At 41.6% G+C, this 25,227-nt stretch overlaps 3 protein-coding genes across 9 annotated transcripts in view; 2 read left to right on the top strand and 1 right to left on the bottom strand.

Moving 5' to 3' along the window:
* The window catches only part of LOC128732983 (anoctamin-5), a 56,170-nt gene extending 53,733 nt beyond the window's left edge, over window positions 1-2,437 (top strand). For all 7 annotated transcript variants that reach the window (XM_053826497.1, XM_053826490.1, XM_053826491.1 and 4 more), the window contains exon 8: window positions 1,408-2,437. In XM_053826497.1, coding sequence (XP_053682472.1) covers window positions 1,408-2,046 — 639 coding nt within the window. In that variant the 3' untranslated portion in view covers window positions 2,047-2,437. The remainder of the gene's footprint in view (window positions 1-1,407) is intronic.
* Window positions 2,438-2,714: 277 nt separating this feature from the next.
* Window positions 2,715-3,690, top strand: LOC128745103 (uncharacterized). The gene is made up of 2 exons (XM_053842090.1): window positions 2,715-2,811; window positions 2,873-3,690. Exons 1-2 carry the CDS (start codon window positions 2,715-2,717, stop codon window positions 3,688-3,690), a joined length of 915 nt encoding a protein of 304 aa, XP_053698065.1.
* Window positions 3,691-4,373: 683 nt separating this feature from the next.
* LOC128746108 (fatty acid hydroxylase domain-containing protein 2) lies at window positions 4,374-11,535 on the bottom strand. The gene is made up of 4 exons (XM_053843157.1): window positions 11,423-11,535; window positions 11,291-11,364; window positions 10,593-11,223; window positions 4,374-4,530 (listed from the first exon to the last, which is right to left on the bottom strand). Exons 1-4 carry the CDS (start codon window positions 11,533-11,535, stop codon window positions 4,374-4,376), a joined length of 975 nt encoding a protein of 324 aa, XP_053699132.1.
* Window positions 11,536-25,227: the final 13,692 nt, after the last annotated feature.

Raw genomic sequence — 25,227 nt, 5'->3', positions numbered from 1 at the left:
AAAAAAAAACTTGTCCACGTGGACATTTTCCGTACCCCCTCCCCCCCTTCCGTGGACAAGCGTAGACATTTTCATACCCCCCACCCCCCTCTAAGCTGTCCACGTGGTATGTGGATGGCCCCTGAGGACCAGAGCTGTGTTTGACGCTCCTTCCAGGTTGTCAACTCACCATTTGAAGCCTATAAATCTTTGAAACGATAGTTTATTAAGTGCTGTACGATTTCTTTTATAAATTTTAAGCCGGCATTGCAACATATTTTTCTATAGCGCAGCTCGAAGTCGCTTTTTCTTGACTGTGACGAAAAACACGTAGAAAAAATCCCAAGTATCAATTTTAAGTTTTATTACATTCTATTAGCAGACTGCATTAGTCTGCAGCATTAAATTTTATCGTGCATATTCATATGATAGGTAGATAAAATCAACGCGCCATCGAAATTTTGAAATTTTCGAAAACTGGTTGTTTTAACAAAATAAATATATTCACTTAGTCAATCTCTATTTCTAGTAAAATCATTTTAGTTCCTCCCTGTGACAGGAAAAGCAATTGCTAATATCTTTCTTTTTGCAAAATACTTTACTTTGATGAATTTTTGTTTGTGAGCTAAAACATAATACTAGAATATGGCAACATGTCCTCGCATAAAAAAATGATTTCGGTGTTGACCTCTAGTATTCTTCATAATAGCTGCAATAAATCTGATTGGACATGGTGTTACCGTTTTAATAGCTTTATAAAACTGGCAGATTTTTGCGGTTTGACAAGCAATAACCGCAATAAAATCAATTGCGTTTGATGCACCATATTGTATTGCTACGCCACACGTATGGTAAGTTTATAAAAGACGTGGAGCAGTCAACTAGTTTTATCGTGGTAATACTATAAGCAACTGCAATAAATTTGCTTTATTAGTAATTTTATTATGGTTTTATGCAAAGCCTGGGTGCTAATTGCGTTATCGAAATTTGACCTTCTGTTTTTTTATACGACAGACTTCGCAACCAGCTGTTAGAATACAGGACAGTGCGGGGCTAGTGCTACAATCCTATTGACTCTAACAGCCTCTCCCAGCCGAGATGCGAACATACGACGACTGGCTTATTAGACCAGCGTCTTACCTCGAGGCTAACTGGGAGGCAATTATTATGGTTTTATAGTTAGCTATAAATAGTGTGTTTTGAATTGCATCCTCTTGGTGTTGAGTAATATCATAGTGAAACCAGAGGTAATCAGTAATACCGGAAAAAAAATATCATATGAAGTGTGCATTTGATATTTCAAATGCAAGTAAAACCAAGTGGCTCTAGAAATGTTACGTGGGACAAGAAAAACAGTGTCAAATTTCAATCTAGAACTTAATTATGCCATAAAATACTACAAAGGCCCCTTTTTTCATCTCCTTACAGGCATTCATAATCGCATTTTCGTCCAACTTTATCCCACGGCTTGTTTACATGTACGTTGTGAGCCAGAACAAATCAGACGTAGGATTCGTGAATCACACGCTTGCCTACTTCAATGTTAGTGACTTCGAACCGGGAGTCAGTCCGATAGAGTCCAAGTTCGAAAATGTAACGGAATGTCGCTACCAGGAGTACCGTAACCCGCCCGGGGTGGAACGGGCCTACAAACGGCCGCTTATCTACTGGCACATCCTGGCCATCCGGTTGGCGTTCGTCGTCATCTACCAGAATGTGGTGAGTTTCGTTCAGATTGTGGTAGCGTGGGCCATCCCGGACACTCCCGGTCGCCTTCAGGATCAGATCAAGCGCGAACAGTACTTGACGAATGAGTTCATCATAAAGCGGGAGAAGCAACGGACGCAGGAGCGCAAATGTGGTGGAGGTTTGCAGAGGAACGGAAAGTTAGCGCTCAGCAGACAGCAGAGCAGTCCTGGTGAGTATAGAACGACTTCTATTGGCTCGATTGAGGAAGAGGAAAACGTGGACCCGTATGCGATGAGGCAGCGCCATAGGCCTGCTAGTGACCCGGTGAGTGGACACGAGCGGTTTCAGGAGTGTGAGATAGTCACTTCCAGGGTCTAAATTTGACAGATGGATCAAATTTTGTATAGTTAGATGATATCTATGATTATTTAGGCAGCAACTCGAAAAACTAACCGTTCTGATATGCCTTTTTGGTGTTATTTTTTCTAATTGCAAATATTTGATATGAAGTGTGCATTTGATATGCACTTTGACGTAAAATTTTGAAAATCCTAGCTAGCCTTATGAAGAACCAATGTTTCTCGAAATGCTAGTTTCGAACAAACTTTTCCTACTTTACCGCACACAGTCAAACTGCATGAACAAAACGAAACATAGATGGACGTATATTTGTTAAACTTTACATTGACCATTGATCGGGCATACATTTTAATGGCTATTTATTTCTATCTAGACAAAACAAAGCAAATAAAATACGTTAAACTTTAGAAACTTGTCTACACAAGGTTAAGCATTTATTTCAATAGGAAAGAAAGTCGATAAATCCCGTTCGAGGGCAGAATTCCGACAAATCACGTGGCCTGCGGAGAACCTTGCTGAAACCGAATCCTACCGCCGCAGCGAGCGTAATTCAATCAAGCGACAATAATGCAATTGATTAATTTCTGATTGGTTTACCGTCGATCGACCGACAGACAAGCGCTGTTGATCTAGGTTCGATCATTCGATCAGTGCAGATTGATGCATTTGGACGCGCTTACCCGGTGATGTCTTCGAAACAGATTCGCCACGTACTGAACCTGTCGCCGCAGGAGCAGGAAAGTTTTGTTCAATCATTTGACTGCGTCATTTGTGACTGCGATGGTAGGTATAAGCTAGGTGACATCAAAATAGAATCTTTCAAATTTATAACTTTCTTGCGTAGGTGTTCTATGGACCGTTTACGAACCCATCCCTGGGGTAGCTGACACGTTAGCCGCTCTTCGTTCCCGAGGCAAAATGCTCCGTTACATCACCAACAATGGCGTTCGATCGTTTGAAAACTATGCCAAACAGTTCCGTTCGCTTGGCGTTAACTTGGAAACATCCGATATCGTACACCCAGCCCTGTCGGTGGTTCGCCATTTTCGCTCGATTAATTTTCAAGGATTGATCTACTGCATCGCAACGGAAATGTTTAAGACCGTCCTACGAGACGCCGGATTTGAACTGCTAGACGGTCCGAGCGATCCGCTGGAGGAGTCTTTCAAAAAGATTGTCGCCACCATTAACGACCACGCTCCGGTTCGAGCGGTTGTCATAGATACGGATTTCAATATCAACTACCCAAAGCTTTTACGGGCGGAACTGTATCTGAAGAATGATCCCGATTGTTTGTTGATTGCTGGTGCAACAGACAAGCTATTGCATGCTAAGCGGGGTTTTATTTTAATCGGTCCCGGCTTATTTTTGGGTGTTCTAGAACAAGCGACCGGTAGGAAAGCGATTGCCTTGGGAAAACCAGGGACATCTTTGGCGGAACAGGTTTTGGACCATTACGGAATCGAAGATCCACGGCGGGTACTCTTCATTGGTGATATGCCCGAGCAGGATATGTTATTCGCCACCCGCTGTGGCTTTCAGAAACTACTCGTCTTGTCCGGTGGAACTAATCTGGAAGACATGCTGAAGTTAACGGATCCGGAGTGTATTCCAGATTACTATGCCGATAGTTTGGGTGATCTGGTAAAATTGCTTGATTAAGATTTAATGAGATTTTTCTTTCTATAGCTTGGCACAGGTAAAACACATCATTACACTGAGAAGAATATTTCTTGTATTTAATACTAAATTCGTGAAAATACATGGTATTATAATCCACTAGTATTAGAGCACACCAGCAGATATAATTTTATCAGAAAATGCTATTTTTTGTCAGTAAATAGTAGATGAAAATGCGCTTATCCTATTGGGGTTCGAGGGAGGAATGTGGTGGGTGTTTTAACTACTTCCCTTTGGGTTGAGGAGGGGACGGGGAGGACGTGAAAACCAGTTCTTTCGCTCTCACTTTACGCTTACTCTTTCTCTGTCTTAGTAGAGATTATAGGCTCCATCTTATTATTCATCACAGTCTTGTTTAGTGTATGAGTGTTTTTAAAACATTAAGTCATAGATAGTATGGTGCTTTCAATATGTGCTATCAATCATTGTTAGATTATTTGTGTGTGTATGTTTGTTTTTTTTTCAGACGCTACTTTAACTATGCATATGATCTACATATGATGATTATTTTTACGATTTTTCGATAATTTGTTCACTTTTCGGTAGTATTCAGTGCAAGACACAATTAGATGACAACTGCTTATTAGTCGTGAAATATCTGCTACAGTATATTCTATTGGGCTGAAAATTCCTGCCTGTCGGCTCCTCGAAGGCTCCTTTGCTCTTTAGAAGACTTTCTTGGCAGGTTCTGGAAAAGCTTCCCGTGCCGGTATGAAGCTCAGCATCATGATGTGCCGGGCGTAGGCCTTCGTGTTGCGGAACAACGTGTCCGTTCCATGCAGACGGTCTAGAACGCCGAGTATTCCGAAGCATTGGTTAAATCTGGTAGAAGAAAGTTGCAGTTATGAGTATCATAGGTATGATAAGTCTAAGGTTTCAGACTGTTTTTTTTTTTTGATACTGGAAACTTATTTCTTTTCAAAACACTATAATTAGAAAGAATTCGGAATACAACCTTATCAAATGCTGAGAAAACTTTCCTTTTTTGGTACGCCACTTTCGGACTTTCACGATAATGGATGACGTTAAAAGTTATAAACCAAAATCGATGAAATAAATTTCAATTCCAGTAATTCCTGTCCTAAAAGCAATATCCCATCCTAAAAACGGGTACCCAACGGTTGATCAGGTAACTAACCCTGGTTAGAAGTTGGACGTTTGACACAGGATAGGACAATTCTTTCGAGCGTCTGTTTATACATGTCGGATGATTAGAAACGGTGTCTGAACTTCGTCTTGGGAGCGGCCGATTATCGCCCTCGTGCTAGCTTCGAACAGTAAACAGTACTACGCACGATAGTACAGCTTAGTTTGTTTCGAGGTACAATGCTGGTCTAATAAGCCAGTAGTCGTATATTCGAATCTCGGCTAGGGGGTGCTGCTAGATAGAGTCAGTAGGATTATTGCACTAGCCCCGTAATTGTCCTGTACTCTAATCACCGGCTGCGCAGTCTGTCGGTTAAGAAGAGTCAAGTCTTAAGAAAGACGTTTAAGCCCAAGGCTTTGCTTTTTTACGATAGCCCGCCTGTCACCTCGCCAATATTAGCCTCCCACCAAGAATTCGGTGACGAAATATAAATCTTGACATCTAGCTGTCGAAGAATCAGGTCAGTTGAGATGCCACCGTTAACAAAGCTTGGAAGGTGGTTTGCTTAATTACGGGTGCAAAGGTCTCCTCGAAGTCCACCCCATACTTAATTCTGTATACAGCCCTGGGCTGCTGGTCAAGCTTTATACTTGACGATCTCATTGGTCGCACTCGTTTTGAAATTATAAATCCACTTGCAGCCGACCGCCTTGCGACCGAGTGGAAGTTGAATGAGCTCCATGTGCCATTTTGATCATGGGATTCCAGCTCCACCTTCATTGTAGCTCGCCATTCCGCTTCGTCTGGACCAGAGAATGCGGTGTCCAAGGTTTGCGGTTCATCATCTACAACCTGGACGTAGAGGATTCCATTAACCAGGCGACCAGGGGAAATCCCCTTGTTAATCCGTGACGATCGACAAAGAATTTCTTCCGGTCCAAATCTTTCGAAATCAGGTTCTTTCTCGGTAGAACTGTGGAACGAATTGCTATCTTCGGTTTCATCTTCTGGCACCGCAGGTTCTTCTTCTAATTCCTCGATTATCAGTTCACTGATGACGTCTTCGGCGAGAACAGCCAGTTGCAAAACAGCGCTTCCTCCTTGAGGAGTTAGGTTCGTACTAGATTGAAGCTCCTCATTAGTATCACTGGCTAGTTCAAAGAACTTAGCGTCCCTACTAATATTAATACGGTTCGTCGTGGTGTCCAAAAAATGATATGCTTTCCTCCCATCACCGTACACCCCGGCTTCCTCGCCTTCGGTTCCAGCTTCAGTCTTCTTTCGTCCGGTACGTGAACAAACACTTCAGTCCCAAACACTCGCAGGAAGGAATAGTTTCGCTCCTTCACCCACTAACCTTCTTATGGCGTAGCTTCGATCGCAGCAGTCGACAGCAAGTTTTGCAGAAAATTTGCAGTCTACACCGCTTCGCCCCAGTATTGTTTACCAAATCCAGCTTCCATCATAAGACATCGCATCATCTCTTGCAAACTGCGATTCTTCCGCTCAGCGAAGCGACCGTTTTGTTGCAGACTGGACTGTAGCAGAATTCCGTTCACCACCATGAATTTCTTCAACACATTGCCGAAGTACTCTCCGTCACCATCCGAGCGGATCACTTTCGGTAATCATCCAAACTGCTTCTGCATCATTTTCGAATATTCAACTATGTTTTCAGCCGCCTCCGATTTGGGGCCCTATTCTCACAATCTCCTCACCTAAATTTTTTAGGTGAGGCGACAATTTGCGATTCTCACAGTAATCTGGGTGACTGTACAAATCAAATGGGGCCTGTAAGGTGAGGTGACTAGGTGAGGTGACAGGAAAGTGAAAGAAGTGAGGTGAGGTGAGGTGACTGTGAGAATAGGGCCCTTGTTCGTTAGCGGGTACAGAGCGCAGTACCGGCTATTATCGTCCACCATCGTCATCAGGAAACGGTATCGTTTTGGCGTCGCCACTTCTAAAGATCCACTTAAGTCGGTATGAACAAGGTCTCCGACAGCGTTGAACGTGCAAGCGGATTCGCTGGGAAATTGTGCGTGACACGTTTTTCCTTTATTTCACACTCCTCAATCAGCTTCCACGCCGCATTCCTGCGAGTTTAGGCCAGTTCCAAGGTCTTCTCGGAGGACCTTCTCTACAGCATGCTTGTCGCGATGGCTAAGACGACGATGTCACACATGATTGCAATTCAGATTGTGGCTTGCCAAAGGAAAAGTCGGAATAAATTGTCACTTCTTTCAGAATGAAACGCAACTTTCGGTGGTTAGGTGGTGGCACCTGGTGAAAACGACCAGTGAAATTTCGATGGTAGTAAACGAGCACCACGACGTTGATTGCCAGCACGTGTGGCATTGAAGACTTGGACATCGTAATCTCGAAGCTCTAGATGAGATGCTAAATAAAAATCTTGTGACCGGATTGAAGGTACACGACTGCGGCGTTAGAGATGGTCGGGTATGAAAATTTGAATACCCGAACCCGACCCGTACCCGTTTAAGAAAAAAATTAAAAACCCGTACCCGAACCCGCAAGTTTCTTATTTTTGATACCCGAACCCGACTGCAACCCGTTTTTCGAAACCTTTCGAACCAACACGATCCCGTGAACACAACGCATATTCGCAGTGACTTTGAATCAAGCAATTCCTGATCCCCACGAAATTTACATTAAGTGTGTCGACCCTGAGGTGTTTTTCATCGGGAAGTCCTCCAGATGCTCGCTGCTAGCTTGCCGACAGATACATCCTTCCCATATAGAGTAACGGCTTCGGCTATTACTCTGCTCTCAGGTGTTTAGTTGGGCACGATTAACTCTATTAGTTCTTCTGAATTTGGTTTCAATTTTGCTCTTCAGCATCAGGCTATGAAATGGCTCAGGCTACCCTTTGTTCAACGATCTACGACATTTTTACGCGCCAAGAACCACGCTTATTATAGCCACCATTAATTCATGCCATCTTTATCCCATTTTTCGCCCCCTTACGGTGGGTGGGTGAAAGTTAGCCTGCGTGGCTGCTTGATTGTTTCTGATTGTTGATTGTTTCCTGAAGCCACCACTGTAGATCGTATCGCTGCAAGCACAGATTGATTTGTAAGAACTATTCATACTGCGAACTATGGCACGAACTACGTACAGTAGTTTTCTTCAAACATATCCTGTGCCTAATCAATTATTATTTATACTTCACCTTGAAGCGCTAATATCTAAAATTGGTAAAGATCGGTGTCACTAAGAGAATTTTAGAAAATGAAAAACTTTTTAATCATTTACCATCTGTTTACTAAACGTATTTGCGTGAACAGGTCTTTAACGAATATAGTAGAAAAGCAAGCTGTCAACCTGGACCACTGAACCATATATTTTGGCTTCACTCAAATTGTATGCAGATGGTAGTCTTGCCAGCGCGTTGCTGCGTGCGTCGTCGAGTTTGGGTCAGCTATTCGCAATAGGGTGTTCTACGTATTGTCCGGGCATTTTGAACATCTGAAATTATTTTACTCGCGCGACAATCTCGTAAACCCGTAGTCAGAGACTGAGCCGTTGGTTACAATTTACAGAGCCGGTTACCATCGGAGCCAGCATTCCCTAAAACACCATTCGAGCCCTGGAGTGACACGAAGCCAAACTTAGCGCATTTGAAAGCTTTTGCCTGTAAGGCGTACGTGCATATTCCCAAGAAGATGAATCCCAGTAAACCATTTGGTTTGTATATCTCGATTGCAACTGAGGTATACGAAATCATATCTGAACGAAAAAATTATATATTTCACGCCATATAAGAACATATATGTATCAAAGTGGAGGCGATATACGTGCGAAAATTTTGACAACTATTTGTAATTCTACTTTGCGCAGTTTTTATAACACGAACTATATACTCCTGAATCAAATATTGCAATTGTCTGTCCTGCTTTATAATTCACAGTCATGAATTGTATATGAAGACACGCACGACTGCAAAACAACTTATTGTTCACTTCGATTTGACATGCTCTAATCATTTTACAATTCCAATGTGAAATTGACATGAAAACGATTTAATGTGAACTTTCTTTTACGATTTTGTGTTATCTGGGATCCAACCTCGGAGAAGCTGAGTTTTGTTGGCTAATCTTTGGACCATATCATTTCGTTCGTTGATGGAGAATAATGTTTGGGAGTATAATATGCCGAGAACCGTTGGAAAGTGCTGTACAAGAAGATGGAAGATCCGGAAATACCCGAAATTTCCATTACAAAGTAAGATTGGTCGTCCAGGGCTTATTATAGAAGTACGGAACCGATTTTGACGAAAACTTTGCTCCTGAAGTCCGTCAAATTCCGGACGCTACTCCAACGCTGCATAACAGAATCTCCTGGTGAAGCACTTGGACATAAAACCGGCGTACCTGTACGGTAGATTGGATGAAAAATCTACATAAAGCAGCTACCATGGTACGAAACCAGCGATATTGCGGGTGCAAAAGTGAAGGTATGCCGTCTCAAGCGCAGTTTGTATGCACTGAACCAAGGCACAAACTGCAGAGAAGTTTGCTGTATAACGCGGTGAATTCACGATCGGACATCTTCATTAGCACCTTAACCTGGGGGTGTTTCGTCAGCAAACCAATGACAATGGATTGGAACGAGGCCAAAAGGCTACTACGGTTCACACACGAAACTTTGTAGTGCAGCTTGGATCATGGAACGCTGCATTAAAGGCTTACTGCGACGCAGACTGGGCCGCTAACACACGACACAGTAAGTCTACTTCTGGCTTCCTGATTTTACTCGATGGCGGAGTCGTGAATTGAGCGTGAATCGTTCGTACATTGCACTAGTCAAAGCATGTCAAAACTTCAAAGGTATGGAAGCTATTGAACGACCTCTGGAAACCCGATCATCCGATCATCCATGATCACGGATCATTTGATCTGCGTCCACCGGAACAATCCAAGCATGCATGCAACATGTTGAAAATGAGAAGGAAAACTAACGATCGAAGCATGTTGACGTGAAATATTTGGCCGTATGTATAAAAGAGTTAGAGCAAATGCACCCATACGATTTAAACGGGAAAAGCAAAGTAAACTGTTTTATTCATACAGCCTTTTGTTTCACCAAAGACGTTTGCTGTACTGCTCGACCGCAGACATGTTGGCCATTGGCGGAACTAGCGCTCATTTCTAAGGGGGGCTATAGCCCCCGGCATTTTTTCGACCATTTTATTTCCTTGACATATTAAAATTAAATGTACATTGATGCATGGGAACTTTAAGTTGTGATGCATATAAAAATTACTCTTAAGTTTTTATTATGTAAAGTTATCTAACTATAGTTTTTTCTTAAATTTAAAAATTCAGCTTAATTTTTCTAGGGAGGGCTAAATGTCTCCTAGGGGGGGCTAAGCCCCCCCTAGCCCCCCCCTAGTTACGCCAATGATGTTGGCAGATATGATGACGTAAGTGTTAGCGATCATTAAGTTAGCAAAATTACGGGAAGCAACCGCAATCCTAACCTTCGATGGCGAGAAGATGTATTAGTTTTCCGAATCGAAGCAACCTGTGAGTTATTTGATCATTGTAACGAGAGCAAAAATATAATTTAGTCTTTAGTCAGCCAAACGTTTAGTTGGAAGGCATCAACATGATAACTGGATCGACGAGGAACGATTTTAGCCGAAAAGAACGTAGCATAAAACTCGGAGCGATACAAACAGAAACGAACACTGCAAACCAGTTTCTTCCAGGAGTTCTTGCAACAAAAATGTTTGTTGGACAATTGTCGATTATAAGAATATGTAAATGCTACTCACTTCAAATGATGGAAATCGTGTGCCTCCGGGCTGGGGAAAAATGGCAGATGGTAGCCAGAGTGAGCGTTCAGCGTCGACAGGATGACCAGCGTAAACCACAACCAGGCAACAGCGACGTGGCTGCCGAGCATGAAAATTCCCAGGAATGGCGGCACCAGGTTGCTGAACACGTGCTCGATCGGGTGACAATAGATGGCGGTAATGGCAATCGGTGCCGTCCACTCATGGTGCTGTTTGTGGACGAACTTATAGATATATCGGTTGTGAAGTAATCGGTGTGCATAGTAAAAGCCAATTTCCTCGATGAAGATACAGAATGCTAGTTCCGCGAGCACCCAGTGGAAGGTCGGAAGCTCACGGAGGTCGTTCAATCCACGAAATCGCATTGCCTGATACATGAAAACTGCCATCGGGATGCCAACCACGGTCTGGTTCATCAAAACCGTGGCAATTACTTTCGCTAGGCGTTTTCTATCTACCGGTTCATTCGTTCCAGGTTGCATCTTGTAACGACGTATGCAGGCCGGCTTGCAGGTCACGTCGAACATGGTGTAGATTCCACCGAAGAACCAGTACACAAACATGGTGAAAATAGTGGTGCTTAGCACCCACAAAGTGGCAGGGTCTTCACCTAGAATAAAATGAAACATAATGGCATAATGATCAGCCACAAACGTTCTAGTAGTACACAAAATTACCAGTAAAATCAATGAAACGATCCCATTGCGATTGCCAGAGTTCCCCTGATGCACCCCAGAAACGTTGTAGATGCCTGTAACAGAAATAAACATGTTAAACAACGTGTTGCAAAGTTGAAACCGCTTATTTACCAAGTTAAAGTGTTGCGAAATGCGGCGAAGCCTACTAGAAAAATGCTGACTATTACGAGGAAACTGTAGAGCGACGAAAGCAGTCTAGGATTCTGCGGCTCTAGGGGAGCCATTGGTCGGCCTGATCCGGCCGATTCTTCCTCCAGCTGCTTCGGTACATGATCATGCTTCGGTGTTGACTGAGCCGACGCGGAAGGCTCTACTGTGCTCTGTTCGGAGCTTTCTATCATGGTTTCGATTACCTTAAAGAAACGTAAATGGAAAGAAACAAATGTTATTGTTATAGAGGATTGGTCTATCAACAGGTAGGTTGGACCAAAACAACATATGCTCATCGTTTTTCCCTCCAAACTTTGCCGCGCTCTCCGTGTTTGGGGCGGAGAAACGAAAACAGAGAGTACAATCTGTGCTTTGTTGTGGTCAGCCCGCCTGCTGATATGCAAAAGGGAAAATCGATAAATTGATTTTTCCATTTTGCCTGCTGATGTTGTTTTGCCCCGATACAGGGTCTGATGTTATTTATCGAATTGTTTTAAACTTAACTTATAACGATTCATGTTAAAAATCTTTTGACGGAATTACTTCGAATATCCGTTTGTGAAAAAGTGGTTAGTAAATAAGCTAGATGAAAATCACACTCAAACATTTGAAGCATATCAAAATAAGGCGCAATTAGATGCGTAAATTCATATACATTTTTTAAACCAAAAATAAAATTGCATAACAATAATAGCACATTCAATAGTGTACACCTAAATTTAAATCGGTGCAAAATTAAAAAAAAATACTATCTATTTACAAAGCGAACTGCGAATATTTTTCACCTCATCTGTGGCGAAAAACCTAAACTCACGCACTTAGTAGGCCTTGGGACGGTGGTTTGAGTATGCTTTACGATACACGATCCTAGCGGATATCCACTTTGAATATTCTGCACCTGCACTTGCCCGGAAGTCTTTGTGATTGCTGATCCTTTGTTGCTGAAAATCTCAATATGCACAAGTTTTGGTTCGTTTCGTTCGATGTACACACGACCACAAACTGAACGATACTGCGACTGTAGCAAGCAGTCGGGAAAACAACAATTGTCGAAAGTGTAATAGGAAACAAGAACATCATGCCACGAAATAAGAGGAAGAAAAGTTTCGGATTGAGTGTAATGTTTTCGATTTATGTTTCGAAAATAATTTGAAATATGAAACAAAGCAGGAGTAGGAAAGGCTTTGATTTTATTTTAAAAATCATACTTGTTATCCAACAACTTGAATTTGAATTTGACTTTCTTTTCAATACTGATCAAACGAAGTCGAATATGCCGTACTAATTCTAATGCATTGGTTATTAAAACATCGCTAACGTTCGAAACAGCAGATAGAGTCTATTTTTCTCTCCGGCGCCATTCGTTTCTATCACAGATGACTCAAAATCGAAGTCCCACAAAACCTCTGGTTATTAGACATCATCTCTCTGATAGATTCACCGTAGACTTACAAGGTGATGTCGTCCGCAAAGCCGACAGTCACCACCCCTACCGGGAACTTTAGCTTCAACACCTAGTCATACATGACGGTCCACAACACCGGGCCCAATATGGAACCTTGCGGAACCCCTGCGGGGATTAGAACGCACTTCTGAGCCTCCTCCGTGTTGTTGCATAGCACACGATTCCAGAATCCTGTACAACGACACCGGCACTTGAACGTTCCGAAGCGAGTTGGCTATGCAGTTCCAACTAGCGCTATTAAACACATTTCTCACATCGAGCGTGATAATTGCGCAAAGCGGATACTCGTCCTCTTACGCTGGATTGCCACCTTGGCTGTCTTAGTGACAGACAAGATCCACCGTAGATTTGCCTTTACGGAAGCCGAATTGGCTCCTTAACAGACCGTTTGTACCCTCCGTGTACTGTTCGAGTCTGTTAAGGATAACCCTCTCTAGCACCTTGCCGGCAGTATCGAGCAGACAGATCGGCCTATATGACGAGGGGACACCCGGGGGTTTTCCCGGCTTCGTCAATAGGACCAGGTTCTGTCGCTTCCATCTGTCCGGGAATGAGCCATCTTCCAGGCATCTACTCATTACTGCCCCAAATAATTCGGGAGCCCACAAAATAGCCGCTTTAATGGCCAAATTCGTGCAGCGCCACTCTTCCTTAATTTGCCTACCTGTATTTTTAAAGTATATGCGGTGTGACATGAATTCCCCAGATGCATTACAATAAGCTGATTGAAGGATCGGCCTTCTGGCGGGGAAAACCCCCATTCACAACATAAGGTTTAATTTGATTTTGTTTTGTTTAACGGCGCTTGCTACCTATGCGCCAAATAAACTTAAGGGATATGTTATTGTTGGCCACTACCTGCCGCCCATCTCGCTTTGCCCATCATCATCATATCTATCAACATTCCATAGGCAGGACGTTTGCCTGTTTTCACATCGTCTGGACGAAGCATCAAAATAGGCGGACCGATACTCACAACCATGGAATTACCAACGATGCCTACCGACAGCAGTTTTATTACCTGGTCTTAAGTTTCCTGTTTGTAAATTTAGTTTCAATAAAGACAGTCGTAATCTAGAGATAGATCGTGCGTGTTTGGTTTCTTTAGATTTAAGTTCGCGGATTCCCCTCTTCCAGGTGGATCCGCGGCAGTCCCATACGCGGGGGCTGCATTTTTGTGGTGACAGCGGTGACCCTGAAGGAGAGCCGAACGTAGTTTCTGACTGGTGGTGGAATCCGTGCCATTTTGTGTTTGGTGCCGCGGTAGTAGTACGAAACATAATTTTGTAAAGTCGAAAAACCTTGTTTCATTTCGGAAACAAAGTGCTTGAAGTGAGTGCAAAGTCGGTGTATGCTACAGAAGCTCAAGTGAAGTAAAACAAAAACGTTTCGCATTAATTGTTTCGGACTGGCTGTGTTTGAGGTTAGCAAAATTTTTAATCTGTTCAACGACACTTTTTTTTGTTCCTGCTGCTGAATTTTGAGTTAATCACAAAAAAAAGATGATTGTGGGGTAAGTTTATTTGTTTATTTCTTCTTTTTATTTTTGTAGAGATTAAGGTACGTTTGTTGGTCAAAGATTATTTGCCATATTATTGATATTGACTGAGATATATTATATTGTGGATTTGCGGCTTTGCAGTCATTTTTGATATCGAAAACGGTTTTTTATACTGCCTGACATTTCGGCCTTTAAAACATATTTTAGCTCACTCTATTGTCACGTTTTCTTGTCTTGTTGATGTTGCCATGTTTTGTTTGATCAATACCTAGTTAAAAAAAAAACTATAATTATCGACGAGGGTTTCCGGACTGACGAGGAACAGGAGCATGAATTCGGTTTAAATATTATTCTTATTCATACAAAAATATGATACAAAGCGAACTTAACAACACATATTGTTGTTTCTAACGATCATTAATTTTTCTGTGTGGGGGCTAATTTTATTCGGTCATTTCTTTTTTCTCTTTTTAAATTAAATGACCGACCGAATAATTCGATTTCGAAATCGGGAAGTCATCACTACAAGTTCTTCGCTGGTAGAAAATTCATCAGTTAATGAGCGTATTTTATCGTCGACTATAATTGCCGGGAATTTAAGCAATAGCGACGAAGAGAACTCAGACACTGAGACTCATTTAAAGCAATTAAAAAAGCGGTTTGTGGAAATCAGCAAAGAATTTTAAGATTCTTTGGGAGTTAAAATTGGGAAATTCTAAACCAGAAATTATGGCATTTCCCTTAGCGCTAGCCCACCAGCTTATCCCTGATTACTCAGGACAAGTGGAGGAGCTTGATGGATTTATCGGACAAGTGGACTATTTTGCGTCTCTTATTGCAGAGGGCGAGCCACAGTCCCCGCTCATTACAATTGTAATGGGCAAACTAAAAAGTGATGCGGCGAGAAAAGCTAATATTATAAAAGCCGATAACTGGGAGAACATAAAGGCTAATTTAAGGAAAATTTTCGGCGTCTCGGTTAAAATGGACGAGGTGATAACCAGAGTTGATAATCTGGAACAAGAAGAGGGAGAATCATTTTCAGCTTTCGCAAATAGGGCAAAGCAACTTAAAATTCAGACGGAGTTTTTTGACCCCCCGAATGAAATAAGAGAGTCGATTACTGCCAGGAATCTTAAATGGCATTTCATTAGCGGATTGCGTAATCCGCAACTAAAAAAAATGGCAAAGACAAAAAAGACGCTCACACTGGAAGAGCTTATAGATTCTTTGGAATCAGAGCAACACTGGTGTGAACAGATCGAAGTCTTAGAATCCAAAATTTTGGGAAGAAGGTTGATAGAAGATCAAGCAAGAGGTGCATTCGCATACTCAGGTCCTTCCAGGCTCCGACCCGGACAACCAACCGGACAACCGGAGGTTCAAGGTGCGGGAAATCAAGGCAATCCATACCGAATGGACTCGGTAATGCAGGTTTTGAATAACTTACCCAGGGAAATGAATTGGGGTACACAGGACGGGCGCAATCGTAATTATGGATACGGTTACCCATGCAATCAAAATCAGCCAAGAAACGATGGTCCTAGTTATTCTAACTATAGTAGAGGTAATGATAATGAGAGACCTTATCGTAGTAAGGGTAACGGTAATTACAATAACTATAACGATAACAACAGGGCATATCGGAATAATGACTACAGATACGATAATGACCCGAAATATGAAAGCGGCGGAGACTATAGAAATAACGGCCAAAGCGCGCCTAATTTTAACATTAACAGTAATAATTCCAGAAATAACCATCGGAATTATTGTTATAATTTTAATAGAAATAATCCTAGGGAGCATGATCAACATCGGCCACAACAGAGCGGTGGAGGTTCAAATAGCCGGCGTGACCGTCCGGATCAATTTGCTCAAAATAACCAGGGACCAAGGCCGCAGCAACACACAGGCTATCACAATCGACCCAGAAAATTAGACCATAGAGTGCTCGCCGCTTGGCAAGTACAACATAATCATTGTACTTTCTGCGGAGGTGGCAAATCAACCCCACCGGAGAATAATTTTTTCCCATTCGTGTCCAGAAATCAAGGACCCAACTGGGACTACAGCGCGTGCGTAGCAAAACGCATATATTATAATGCCGATAGACAACTTACAATGGATCTTACGGCAAAACAATATTATCACGTGACATTCACGGTTTTGTTAGACACAGGAGCATGTGACAACCTGATCGAAAAGGACATGCTGTATTTTTATGAAGAGACACCTAACATCCAAGAGTCCACAACTTTTCAAGGGCTTGGAGATGGTCACCTGAATACCTTGGGGACAGTGTGGCTCGATCTAGCTGTTGGAGATCTGATATTCCCAACAAAATTTTATGTAGTAGAAAAACTACCAGGAAATATACAGGGGATTTTAGGGTCAGGCTTCTTGAGGAAACACACGGCGCATGTAAGCAATAATTTTGATTACATTGTGTTACAAAACTATTACCCAAAACCGGGAGAAGTAGATCCTGACGGTTATAGGTCTAGGGCAGGACAAAATGTTCGGATTAATTTATTGCGAACAGAATATGCCAAAACACATTACACATTGTATAGAGAAAATGAAGAGATGCAGCCGATGGGCTCATCTACTGAGCTAAGAGACCGGCGCATTAACGCAAGGGCGCGCGCGCGAGCAGAACTAAAAATGTGTTCAAGCGACTCGGTGCACAATAAAGCTGACATTAGTGAGGGGGCGGAAGAAACCCCTGAATTCTTCGAAATAGACTCCAGAATGGATTGCGATCTTCTGGAACACAAACACATTTCCCGAGCAATCGGAGCCGAGCGAGTGAAGAAATTGAGGGAGGTGATTAACCTAGCACACCTACCAGACAAGGATTTCACAGAAATAAAATCGATTTTAGAAAATTTTGCGGACCTATTTTTTCTTAAGGGAGATAAGCTGACCATCACTGATATAGCAGTGCATGAGATCGAGACCTCCTCCAATATTCCGATTAATAAAAGACAATACCGATTCCCAGAAGCCACTAAGAGGCACATTAACAAAGAAATCGAGGAAATGAGAGCCCAAGGCATTATCAAGCCAAGCACAAGCCCATGGAATGCACCGGTGCTATGTGTACCGAAGAAACTAGATGCAGAGGGTAACAAGAAATACCGCATCGTGGTAGACTTCAGAGCCTTGAATGAGGTAACAAAACCATTTGTTTACCCCATCCCGCTAATAAACGAAATCCTAGATAATGTAGGCAACGCCTACTATTTTTCCTCCATAGATTTAAAATCAGGTTTCTACCAAGTCCCGATTCACCCGAGAGACGCTGCTAAAACAGCATTTTCAACTCCTATGGGGCATTTCGAATTTACAAGAATGCCGATGGGTCTGAAAAACAGCCCATCAACATTCCAGAGATTAATGAACACAGTTTTATTCGAGATCGGACAAGTAAAAGCATTCGTTTATCTCGACGATATAATTATATTTGGCGGTAGTGTACAGGATCACAACCAAAATTTATGCAAGGTGCTGGAAGCCTTACGCAAACATAATTTAAAGATAGAGCCCGGAAAATGCCATTTTTTGCAAACCGAGCTCGAGTATTTAGGGCATGTTGTCAATAAAGACGGCATTAAGCCCACTGATGCAAATGTTAAGGCAATTCAATGTCTAACACCCCCTACTACCGTGAAAGGCGTTAGGTCCTTTCTTGGTACGGTGAACTTTTATGGAAAATTTATACCCAACATGGCTGAGATTCGTAGACCTTTAAACGATCTACTCAAAAAGAATGTAAAATTTGCATGGAGTGAAGAATGCCAACATGCATTCGAAGAACTGAAAAATGCTTTAATTTCAGAACCTCTCTTAATAAGGCCAAATTATGGAGATACTTTTGTGCTCACTACGGACGCTAGCAAACATGCTATTGGAGCCGTCCTATCAAACGAAAAGTCGACAAATCGACCAATTGCTTTTGCGAGTCGTGCACTTATAGGTGCCGAAACTCGATATCATATAATCGAGAAGGAGCTACTTGCCATTGTATGGGCAGTAGATTATTTCAAACATTACATTTTTGGACAGAGATTTATCGTATACACCGACCATAGACCACTAGTATCCATTTGGAGGTTAAAGGAAACCTCGTCCACACTTACGAGACTACGCTTAAAACTTCAAGGACTCGAGTGTGACATCAGATATAAACACGGGCGTGAGAACGTTGTCGCAGATTTCTTATCCCGTATACCGTTGAACAAGCTCGAGACAATCGAGAAAAATAAACCGAATCAAATTGCAGCCGTAACCAGGCTACAGCGACGGCAGCAGGCCGCGCAAAATGCGCATGATGGCGGCAACGACAATGCTGATGGTGCACAAGACTTGTCAAATATCGATGTTTCAGATAGCCAGAACATGGATACCGCGCCCAACGACATAGGTATTACATTTGATGAATATAAAGAAATCTTGACGCAAAGGCCACTTTGCGAAGATAAAATAAAATTTTCACGTACAATTGTAGGGAAAGACGCAAACACTCCCAATTTCGTAATTTTAAACAGCCGTACAGCCCATAGTGAGCTGTCAAAGTTATGCGATCTACCAAACGGCATGAAAGACTACTTAAAAGACGACGTAGTATTTATCCCAGATAAGAAAATATGGGGAATGATTTTAAACGGAAAAAACAACTCCATGATAGAGTGCGAAATTTTTTTCGAAAAGTTTGCGCGAAGTTTCCAAATAGGGGAAAGATTGTATGAATCAGAGGAGATGGTCAATATCACCTCATTTAGAAAAATTAAACAGCAGAACGTTGTAGACATAATAACGTTTTTTGCGGGATTTTTCGGAAAAAAATTTATATTGTTTAATGCTGATCAAGAGCGAACTAGTTTATCGGCAGATCAAATTGAAACGGTATTGCACGAATTTCATGACAGCCCACTTGGAGGGCATGTAGGCGCTAAGCGAATGCGTCAGAAAATTGGAACTTTGTATACCTGGACAAATATGCGCCGGGATATTGAAAATTACGTAAGGCAGTGTGATTCCTGCCAGAAAAATAAAATTTGCAAAATGAATAAAATACCAATGCGGATAACGACAACCGCATCAGAGCCATTTGAAAAATTATTTATGGACATCGTCGTATTGCCCGAGTCCGATTGGGGGAATAAATATGGCTTAGTCATGCAAGACGACTTAACAAGATTTTTAACAATTGCGCCGATGGTCAATCAGGAGAGCCAGACGGTTGCCCAAACTTTCGTAGAAAATTTAATTTGCAAATATGGTGCTCCTCTGGAATTAGTCACCGACAATGGAACAAATTTCGTTAGCACATTGATGAAAGATGTGTGCAAAATTTTGAAAATTAAAAAAATAACCACAAGTGCATACCACCCACAGGCGAACTTGGTAGAAAGGTCGAATCGTGAATTAAAAATGTATTTAAGGCAGTATGTTGGCGGTAAGCCTCATACATGGGATCAACATCTGCCCTTTTTCACTTTCGAATACAACACAACAATGAACTCATCGACGGGGTACACGCCGTTCGAATTAATGTACGGCCGGAGAGCTAATATCCCGGCATCGGTATATAAACGACAAGACTTTGACGATTTAAGCTACGGTGATTACACAAAGGAACTGAAAAGTATATTTTTTGAAACACGCGCAAAAGCAAGAAGAAATCTATTATTATCCAAAGAGAAACGAAAAGAGCTCTACGATAAGAATACTAATAATTGGCAACCCATGTGGGGAGATTTAGTTTTAGTAAAGGCCGTCCATACGGGTGCGGGTCAGAAATTGCAAAATAACTGGCGGGGACCATATGAGGTGGTCGAATTACCAAGTGAAATGACCACGGTCATTAAAAACGGAAACAAGTTAGAAAAAGTACATAATAACCGTCTGAAACGGTATTATGATTAAAAAAACATATTTTTTTTTTAAACTGTGACGACACTTTTTTGTTGTCATATGTCGATCTTTAGGAAAAAAGGATTAACGGTTTAACATAGTTAGTTGGAAATATAGCGATTAGGAATAATTATTTGACTACATGATGCACATTAATACAGGAAAAAAACCTACATAAATCATACGCGAATATAATGGCATATTTCAAAATATAAAAGGACATAAAAGACAATTCAAGGAAGACACTGCATGAAAGTTGGTATATAAATAATATGGCGTATTGACATGAAAGGGATGGAGACTTGACCTGCTTTTATATTGTATGCTAGAATATTGGGAAGACTGATAGTTAGAACTTTCGTAACAAGGAATTTCAGAAAAGAAAAGAAAATTTAATAATTAATAACATATGTTTAAAAAAATTAACTAAGTATCTATTTTTCAGGTGAATTTAACAAAGGAGGGAAAGGAGCAAACCATATTTACAGACAGATGGCTGTCTGGCATTTGTTTTTTTATATATAAAATTTATTTTCTTTCAGATAGAAGAAGATATGCGGTACAAAGAGGCATTCATGAGTACAAGAGAGTTATAAGTAATAAGTAAAAGAAAGAGAGGTGGATGTAAGGACAGTAATTGGATTGTTGGTTGAATCTCCTGAAGGGAATTTCTAGTGCAAGATGGCTAGGAAGACTGTTGCAAAACAAACACCAGTTAGCCGAATAACTGGAGTAAGCGAGTGTGTGTGAATGTGATGAGTAAATGAACGGGTTTCGGCACCCGGAATGAATGTAAGCATGTATGACAGTTCTACCCAAGCCTGTTGCCAGAATCCTTAAAATAGGTGGACGCACCTACAGAGGGAGAGGGGAGGAGATATGCAGTTTCATGCATATGTAAAGTGGATAAAGAAGGAACACGAGGACGAATAATAAAAAAATGAAAAGAGCGACTTAATAAATTACGTAAAGAGCGAATTCAGCAGCAAGCAGAATTGACAGTTATTGACGACTATATAAATAATATACATGAATTCCGCGAAGAGAAGATAATGACGAAGAGGGATAATGACGAGAAAAAAAATAAGGCAAATGACCGAAGATAAAGGAAACAAGAAAATTAACGGGTAACAGAGACCGCTTAAAATATGAAACAAATCTAAAAAAATTTAGTACGACTTAAACAGAACAAATGATTAAACTAATAAAAGTAAAAACAAAATTTCAATGCATACTCTTATAAAAACGTTATAATGAAAAATAATCTATATATATAAAAAACAAAAATGACTAAATACATAAACAATATGGGAAAATATGAGAAATATTTCGCCGGTGGGCACTTTCTTATGAACCTATCTTCAATCAAGTTATTAATATACATTTGCCTATTTTTATTCATTAAAACTGCATAGCTAGAAAGTATACAAAATAAACTTGCCCATTCTTCTATATCTTTGTAATTTGAAAAAAAAAATCAAAAGACCAGTAGTATTTATAACAGGAAAAGATAATAAATAAAGTAAAATAATAACAGTGACTATCGAACATAGAGAGAGTAAAATTGCATTGTGGATATTAAAAAAAAGAGATGATTGTTGATGATTAATTATGGAAAAGCGAAGAAAATATTATAATATGAAATTCTTTATAACGTTGTCACAGCTAACACTAAATTATTATGGTTTATACTAAATAATATATTGCAAACCTTTGTCTAGGAAACATGCAACATTACGTGGCAATACTACAACTTCAATAGCATTTTATACGTCATGTTATATTTTTATAAAAAAGAAATCGTTAGTAGTTGATAGGCTTAACTTTCACGTTAAATAATATAACGAATAGGTACAGTTGAGTGATTAAAAATATTTTTGGAATGAATTTAGAAGAGATTTAATGACAATGTAAATTCCCCATTCGCAGTTTTGCTAGTAGCGATTAATATTTTGGCAAAGCGTGCAGCCACTTTTAGACACTTTAAAGAAATTCAAACAAAAAAAAAATGTATATTTTCATGAGCAAATGCTATATTGTGATAGAAAAATAAGTACAATTATAAAATGAAGCGTTGCGATAAAGAAAACGACTCTGCAGTCCGCAAAGGAAGGATGTTGTGCCGTACCCAGGCACCGACGAGCTGAATGCTAGATCAACCGGAAGCAGCGAAAGGCAACGGAAGTGGGAGAAGTAGCAAATGGCAAAGTACTATGACAACAAAAATAGCGAGCGAAAAGGAATGTCAAACGAGAATACATATTATAATTATTATAATTATCAAGTTGATACCAACACCATTTACCGAGAAGAACGTTTTATCAACTATGTCATAAGCGGCAACAATATTGCTTCAAAAGGCGTAATCAAAAATCCAACGCAGAAGGTTTTGCAGACAAAAAGGTCAATATCAAAAGGACATCATCAAAGGTTTAAAAAATTAACGAAATAAAAACAAACCTGAAGCGAATAAGAGAAACGACAATATATACGAACATCGCTGGTCAAGCTATATGATATCAGCATACTCCATTCAGTTATTTAGACTTGACTACACCAGGAAGGCATTAACGGATATCACCAAACACCTAACCACTGCAAGACGTGTGTCTTGCAGCTCAATAAGAGGGGGGAGATGCAGCGCCACTCTTCCTTAATTTGCCTACCTGTATTTTTAAAGTATATGCGGTGTGACATGAATTCCCCAGATGCATTACAATAAGCTGATTGAAGGATCGGCCTTCTGGCGGGGAAAACCCCCATTCACAACATAAGGTTTAATTTGATTTTGTTTTGTTTAACGGCGCTTGCTACCTATGCGCCAAATAAACTTAAGGGATATGTTATTGTTGGCCACTACCTGCCGCCCATCTCGCTTTGCCCATCATCATCATATCTATCAACATTCCATAGGCAGGACGTTTGCCTGTTTTCACATCGTCTGGACGAAGCATCAAAATAGGCGGACCGATACTCACAACCATGGAATTACCAACGATGCCTACCGACAGCAGTTTTATTACCTGGTCTTAAGTTTCCTGTTTGTAAATTTAGTTTCAATAAAGACAGTCGTAATCTAGAGATAGATCGTGCGTGTTTGGTTTCTTTAGATTTAAGTTCGCGGATTCCCCTCTTCCAGGTGGATCCGCGGCAGTCCCATACGCGGGGGCTGCATTCGGGATTCCGTCTGGTCCCGGTGCCTTGCCCACCTTTAGGGATTTAGCGATCTCAATGAGTTCCTCGTTCGTAACCGTCGCTCGCCGACCTCTAAACCGTCGCTCCCCGACTTCTAAACCGCCGTCGCCCACGTACACAATAGTACTTATTACATAATAAATGTACTTTAACTGCTCATTCAGCGGGCATTCGGAACAGCCGCACGAGAATCTTGTCAATTGCGAAAAGCTACGGCGAAGCTAAAGTTGATAAAGCACAGACCGTCGTCGTTTGTGGTAGAGATAGAGAGAGCCTCGCTCTAGCAAAAACGGGGGGAAACAACTGCGTTTGAATTCCCGATAACGATGCCTTGTTCTGTCTCGAGGAGCTCAAAGAACTCCTTCACGTCTCCATCGTCTTGTCAACTTCCTAGGAAAACGTTTTCGTCAATTACTATGGAAACATAACTCTAACATCCCCTGGCATTCCTCGTCGAATCTGCCGTTACGTGGACTCCTTTTAGCGAACCCAATGGCACCTACCTGCAGCGCTACAATGTCGAACTTGCGGGTCATTAAGTCGGATACGGGTATTTCCCAGAAAATTGAGAGACTTGTAATTCCACGTTCCAAGCTTCCAATTGTAAGTTATTTTTCGTTGCATTGGGCTATTGTCGTTCATAGCCCGGATGCCACGGTCACGCGGGTTGAAGTCGACCGGGCGGAGGTGGAAAGTGAAGACCTTCGATAAAGACCTGTTCGTTGAAGCACTCAGTGCAGAGAGCAACCACTCGAACCTGAGTGCCCGTGAGCTGACTAACGTTCTAATACGGACATGTGATACTCGGGTTCGATTCGCGGTTCTACGCTTTGGAATGCTATGTACGATGGGGTGTTGAGGCTCTAGCTGCCCACTGGGGTCGATATCACAGGTTTTGCCGATGATATCGTCCTAACAGTGGTAGGCGAGTTTCTAGAAGAAGTGGAAATGCTGGCGTCAATCTACAATTAGCACACCATAAGACGAAAGCGGTTATGATCATCAACCGCAAGGCGGCCCTAGAGGCCTAAATTATCGTTGGGGAACAAGTGATTGCCTCCAAGCGTAGTGTGAAGTATCTGGGTGTATTGGCTGACAATAGGCTGAACTTCCTCAGCCATATGGATTTTGCTTGTGCTAAAGCGTCAAAAGATTATGCGGAACGACTATGGACCTAGCTGCAGTAGGAGAATGTTTAATGACCAGCGTAGCCATGTCGGCGCTGAGGCACGGTGCACCAGCTTGGACCCCGGCTCGGTGTAGTAAGTGCAAACAGGCCTGTCTGAATAAAGTGTTCAGACTGATGGTTCTGAGCGTAGCGTGCGGATACCGTACTATATCGTTGAATATGATCGGGGTCACTGCAACCATGATTTCCTTATGCATACTTCTAGGTGAGGATATCGAGTGCCATAGGCAGAACGTCAGTAGCGCTCGGGGCAGAGCTAGGCTGGACTTTATTAGGCGGTGGCAGGCGGAATGGGGCAACGCTGAACACGGCAGGTATAACCTTAGGCGGATCCAGAACATCTCGTGCTGGATCGGTAGAAGACAAGGTGAGATAAACTTTTACCTCACTCAAATTTTATCAGGTTATGGATGCTTTAAGAAGTATCTACATACGCGTGGACGGGTAGTGTCACCCTTTTGCCCCGTTTGTACGGTAGCCGAGGAAACGGCGGA

The sequence above is a fragment of the Sabethes cyaneus genome, chromosome 1, assembly GCF_943734655.1.
Source record: "Sabethes cyaneus chromosome 1, idSabCyanKW18_F2, whole genome shotgun sequence".
Classification (NCBI taxonomy): domain Eukaryota; kingdom Metazoa; phylum Arthropoda; class Insecta; order Diptera; family Culicidae; genus Sabethes; species Sabethes cyaneus.
Note: the sequence above shows the minus strand (reverse complement) of the source record. Positions and strands in the feature narration are given on the sequence as shown.